Source organism: Lotus japonicus, chromosome 4 (assembly GCF_012489685.1).
Source record: "Lotus japonicus ecotype B-129 chromosome 4, LjGifu_v1.2".
In the NCBI taxonomy this organism is placed as follows: domain Eukaryota; kingdom Viridiplantae; phylum Streptophyta; class Magnoliopsida; order Fabales; family Fabaceae; genus Lotus; species Lotus japonicus.
Genome location: NC_080044.1, coordinates 66933956 through 66940238, shown reverse-complemented (window position 1 = coordinate 66940238; position 6283 = coordinate 66933956). Strand labels below are relative to the sequence as shown.

Here is a 6283-nt window from a genome sequence, read left to right as displayed (position 1 = left end):
AATTTTTCACAATGAGACAAACGAGTTGGAAGATCACACAACTCGTGGAATATGAAAAACAAAGAGATTTATCATCTCTGATGCAATGGTGATCTACTACCAGAAGTTGTTGTTCCAATGTGAAAATACTTCATTTTCTTTCTATTTTGCACTTCTTATCACATTACATCATATATCAAATTTGTACCCTCTGAATTTGGTAACCCAAACTTGGACCTAAACCGCACCCCCCTCTCTCCACCGTAAAGGAGAGGTATGCCAGACCCCACTTTATTTGAATTAATGGTGTTACCCCATTCAATAGACTAATCATGATACTTGAATAACACCATCAATATATCCTAAAATCTTGAATAACACTATCAATGTACCATAAAATCGCCACAAACTCCAACAACCCAAGGGACAAATTGAGCCTTTGTAAGAGAGTTTTGACCCAATATCTAAGGTATCTTCACTCATTATTCACATCCTATATCACATATATACTAATTCTCTCTAAAAAATTTCCCTCACTTACTTTCTCTCCCTCTCTCGCGATCTAGGGTTTGCTGGGGAGGCCGCCGCCGCACCGCCGCCTTGCGCGGCGGCCACCCCCACTCGTCTCTTTGGCTTCTTATCCTACTTTCCTTTTGTGCTTTTCATAAAGAACGGTGCATCACGCCTCTCTGCTGCCTTTGGCCTTTACCCTTTTGTTGTCTCTGCCAGCCGTCGGCCTCTTCTCGCCGTCCTTGGCTCTTGCACCGTCCTTCCCCTTCCGCTGTCATCGACGAGGTTTGTTCGCGTGTTTCGCGTTATTGCTCAGTTCTTTTCAGATCTGAGACGGTTTGGTGTTTGGGTTTCGTTTCTTCTGGGTTTTCTCCCAGGGTCGTTGTTGTCCGAAGGGGCTAGTGGTGGTGACAGGTTTGGTTGCGTCCTTGATGGGTGAGGGGGTTTGTGCCGCGGGCTCGCAACAAGGAGTTCCGTTCTCCTCCTTTACAGGTCTCTGCAATCGCAAAACTCCACGGCGCACGGCTGGGTACCTTGTGTTCCTCAGGCGTTGATTTTTGTTTGAAGGAGCTGAAGGTATTTTGGAAAGTAGTGTCAGTTTGGTTTTACTTTCATCTTCGAAGACGTTACGGCGACCCACCTCTCTCCCACTTGTGTTGGCGAAATTATCTTCAGGACTTTTAGATCTATAGTGGGGAGTCTTTGGCGCGCCGCCACGGTGGATGTCTCATGGTTTTTGGCTGGTGGTGTTGTTGCTGCTGTTTCGTCTGTCGCTTTGGGTGGTTGCTTCTGGTGCGCTGTGTTTGTGTTTCTACAGGTTTGAGTTTGGCTATGCTTGAGCTTAGTGAAGGTCTAGAAGTAGTGTTGGAATTGATGTATGCACATGTTCGTGTCGTAGTCTTTATCGTTTTATTTTCTCTGTATTTGGGTCTTTGCTTTTGGGTCTCAGCTCTATGGCGTGCGATGGGTCTTGTGTTGCGATCGACATAGGTGGTTCCCTCTTGCAGGTGTCGTGCGACTGTTAAGTTGTTGTCGACGTTATTCGGGACCTTTCTTAGTGCTTAATTGCTTTATTCGATCGGGTAGTTTTGTTTACGGGTTTCTTACAGGTTGTTAGGGGTTTTTGCTGTAGTGGCTGAGTTTATGCCGGCTTGATGTTTGTACCCATGTTGAGAGGATTTTTTCTCAACTTTATCCTTATTTATATATCATTTAACTTTCAAAAAAAAATCTTCACTCATTATGATTTTTAAACCTTAAGGCAAGTGTTCTCTAACCTATCTTCAGAATTTGGAGAGAACTACATCATTCGAAATAGATTTGTGCACATTAAAATTTTCAAAATGCTAAAAATCGCCACAAACTACAAATATCACTAGCGTCACCGATATTTTAATGTACAATAATTAACACTTACATTCATTAGTTATTTCTATTCTCTAATTTTCTCTATCAGATATCTTAACACATTGGTGTTCTAAATAACATTTTCCTTCACACTATGATACTTCACAAGTATACTTCACAAGTACCAATGCCAATTATTCTGTTTTATCATTATTCAGGAGAGACACTATGGACATACGTACACTAAACCCGCAACACATCATCCTTACCCCCACTACTTCAATGCTTGAGAAAATAAGGATAAAATCAAAAGCTATTTTAGTCTGTACAATTATAAAGCAAATAAGCAATCCATTGAAAGGAAAATACACTTCAAACTACACTTTAATTATAAGGAAAATGAAATAAAAAAGGAGTTTTTTTATAAGCCAAAATAAAAAAGGAGTACTTAAAATGAATGTTCTACTTGACTTGTCATTTAAAAAAATATGCAATAGAATGAGTAAATGTATAGTGTAAAATATTAGTGGAACAGGGTAGGGTCAATCTGTTTTAGACAAATTTGCCCTAATCATATGCAAATGCTGCTTTGCAATATGGGTTGTCTAAATGACCCATGATAAAGTTTGGGTTAAATAACTCATCATCCAATCATATTTGAGATAAATGAGTTGTAAATAAATTAATAAATAAAATATAGAAATTCCAACTCACTTATCATTCAATCACAATGTGATTGAATGATGGGTTATTTAACCCAAACTTTGTCATGGGTCATTTAGATAACCCCTAATATTAATGGCATGAAGCTGGAAGGTGAACACAGTGAAAGTGTGAAACCATTATTCTAGAGACATGAAGAAAATGCCCCAGTTAGACAACACATTGAGCATTCCCAGAGGCAATGAAACTCAAAATATTGTACTAAAACAGAGAAAGCCCTGAAAACGAGAACAATAAAAAAAATCAAAATGAAAGGAAGCAAGTCTAAAACGCATAATCATCATGAGTGTCACGAGGAACAAACAGTGCACCTACTACTGTTTTTTCATGGTGTCCTCTCGCCGCATCAGACACATACAACAATTCTCCTCCCCTTACTTTGCGCATAGCTTTACACGTCTCAACACACACTACAATGGTATCGCCACATCTTGCAATTAATCAAACCACACTCATAAAACCCTTTTTCTTTCTTTGAATTTCTTATCCAAAATTATGTCTAAAAAAATTCTCAATTTCAAATCTTATCTCAATGAAAACCAAAATTGTGAAACAGCTAGCAAATTAAAGCTTCTTTCATTCCATGCACCTCAACCAATTTACACTCCCGAAATGATGTACAGTTGTGAAAATGAAAATGAAAAACCTTATATATATCATCTATATCTAAATTAATACTAGAAGGATCTGAAATTCTGAACCCATCGCTACATAACCAATCCTGAAACATGCAGAGGAAGACACCTAAAACAAAGTTCCAAAAACCAGTGTCACGAGCTTTACGTTTTCACCAGCTAGAAAACAAAAACCCGGAACATGTGCCGATCGACGCCGCAGATCGATGCTCAATTAACGTTCTGATCCTTCTGCCGAGGTGTCAGGTACCTGACCGCTTCCCTGTTTCACGGCGGCGTCGTCAGTGCTCATTTCCACAGATTTCCGGTCGCCGCAGGTACAGGTGCTGGTGTTGTCGGCGAATGATGAGGTTCTGGTAGTACTACTGCTGCTTGTACTCGAGCTTGTCATGCTTGGTGTGGCTAAGAATGTTGGTTTTTCTTGTCCAGCCATGATGACCAAGATCTTCTCCTCGTACGGTTTCTGCGGCTTCTGGTCTTGGTCGGATTTTCCTTCCCCTGCTTCGAGGTCTCGCTCTGATTCGTTGCTGTTTTCGAGGTAGCCTGAGAGTTTCCAGTAGGAGCATGCGAGGATTAACAGTGCGAAAGCTATGAGGCCTAACATGGCTGCTAAACCTCCGAAGAGGTAAGGAACAGGGGAATGCCATGGTGAGTGTGGTGGTATTTGGGATGAGGTAGGGGCTCTTTCGTGCATCATGGGTTCTCTGTATGCTGCTGCTGCCATTTTGGTTTTTGTGTTGTCTGGGTGTGAAACAGTGAGAACAGGGGAGAGAGAGGAAAGAGAGGAAAGAAGAGGAAAATGATTAGAGAGGGTTTCAAAAGGAAAGAGAGGAGTGAAAGAAAGATTAATGTTAATGGTTGAGGAGTGGGTGATGGGGTGGAAAGGTATTTATAGAGAGTTTTTAGAAATGGGTTTCTGTTTTGGATTATGGAGAGCATAGCTGGAGGTGATTCATGATGTCATTATTCACCTGTGGGAGCAGTGGGGTCCACTGAGGTTCATTTTGTTGGCAATTTTATCTAGAATCTTTTATTTACAGTTTGGTTATCAGTTCGAAAGTGTTTTCACTCGGCAAAGGTTCAAAACTTTTTCACGTTTGGGGCGTTATAATGTGTAATTTTGAATTTTAATGTCTCAAACAAACTTCTAAACTGAAAATCAAACACAATATCGGTCATAAACATTCACATCTTAATAGGGCTTATTATGCTTTATAGGATTTTTTATGAGTTGAATATGAGATATTAGTTAATAAAATTAAGTATATATACTTAAATCACATATGTTAAGTGCGGTTCAATTAGTTTGAGAGTTTTAGATTTTTATTTGAAATTTTGATATTTTGAGTCTCTGCATCCAGGATGGATAGGATTGTCCCAAGGAATGCGCACTCATTGGCGTTACTAGTCATGTCCAAATCATATGAGTAATGATATATACACACATCATTATTTATACACTTCATTTCCACCTATTTTTATTTCTATCTCTCTCATCTTATCATCTATCACATCTTATACTTTCTCTCTCTTACTTTTTCTTTTCTTCTTATCTCTCTCCTCCTCCACCTCTTTCCACCTCAATTTAGAGGTGTGGACAAATAATTATTGAAATCATATCCAAGAGGAACAGGAGAATAGCAAAATGTTTTGCCATAAATTCTAAACCCCAAATGGGGTGTTTACACTCAAAATATGAAGAAAAGAAAATAATGATATTATAATATATAAAATTTGAAAGATTCATGAACAATTGAAACATGTGATACCTCTAGTGTAGTTTGTGATAGTCTTGCGGAGTTTATAAGAAAAATAAATTTTACCATTTGCAATAATATTTTCTAGAGTTTATAAAACAAATTGCAGTCAAATTTTCTGTATCGGGATGTCTAGTGAAAGGTTAATGTACATGAACCACCACTATTAATATAAGGTGATAAGAAAAATTCAACAACAATACATTAAGCACATAGGTAGATATATAGAGGGTTAAAAATCATCACAAAACTCAGTATCTTATGTGCGGTCTATAAATATTTTTTTCGTCAAAAAATAGAGAAGGAGAAAAAAATGAGGATATTGTAATGTGAGCTGACATCATCGTGGTGTCTAATAGTTGAAAATTGATCATGAAATCAACAAGAATGTGATCCTCTTGCATGTTTGGCAAGAAACAAACAAAGAATAAAATAAAATTAGAACATATATTCCGTTGGATATGTTTTCATTTCCTCAAGTCACTTAAAAGAGTATCTAGCGATTCAAATAGATGGATAAGCTCTAGCTAAAACATGGGTTCAGTAAACAACTAATTGTTTAATTTGTACCTAGCTCATTCATATTAATTTATAAAATGTACATGCAATGCATGTTTCATGAGGCTGGATTACTGGAATCTGTAAAGAAGATATATTAATTATTTATTGAATAAATGTAAAGAAAAAATGCCACTTCCAGTATAATTTCATATCGTAATTGTAAACTCAATCTGGATATGGAGATTCGACTCAGGAACAAGCTGATTTGCTCCTTCACAATTAAGAATTTTACATGGAATATAATAATATGAAAAAAGAGATTCCCCAACTAAAACTCTTGGGATTGGGATGTTTCATATACAATTCTATTTATACTCTATGATGCTTATATAAAAACATTTAAATATGATGCAGCATAGCTAGGATGCCCGTATCTCATCCCGTTGCTTCCACACATAAAGAATATCTATTAAAAATTCTACTAATTCTGATATTCGAATGCCTAAAAATATTTTTACTTCTCACCAAACTTCTTTTTCTCTCTAATTCTATTTTTCTTTCACATTAATCACCTAAAACATGTTTAAATCTAGTTTTAGTGATGTTCATAGCTATTAATTGAGTGATACAATTCTCATGATGATTTAGGATATCTTGAGTTGGGAGTGAACAATTACCCTCTTCTGCATGTTTGGTTGGGTGGAAGGAAAATGGAAAGGAAAGAAAACACGGAAACCGAGGAGTGAATTAAGACTAAGGTGTAGTCTTAATTCATCCATCAATTTCCGTATTTTCTTTCCTTCCCGCTTTCCTTCCACCCAACCAAACGAA

The 6283-nt window shown here is 37.5% G+C and overlaps 1 protein-coding gene across 1 annotated transcript; it reads right to left on the bottom strand.

The window, feature by feature from the left end:
* Positions 1-3104: 3104 nt before the first annotated feature.
* On the bottom strand, positions 3105-4064 carry LOC130714846 (protein GLUTAMINE DUMPER 2). Its single transcript, XM_057564811.1, has one exon. It carries the CDS (start codon positions 3916-3918, stop codon positions 3409-3411), a length of 510 nt encoding a protein of 169 aa, XP_057420794.1. The 5' UTR covers positions 3919-4064; the 3' UTR covers positions 3105-3408.
* Between the last annotated feature and the right edge of the window lie 2219 nt (positions 4065-6283).

Excerpts from the sequence above, each read along its gene's own strand:
- LOC130714846 (XM_057564811.1), bottom strand. The coding sequence starts at position 3,918 with ATGGCAGCAGCAGCATACAGAGAACCCATGATGCACGAAAGAGCCCCT.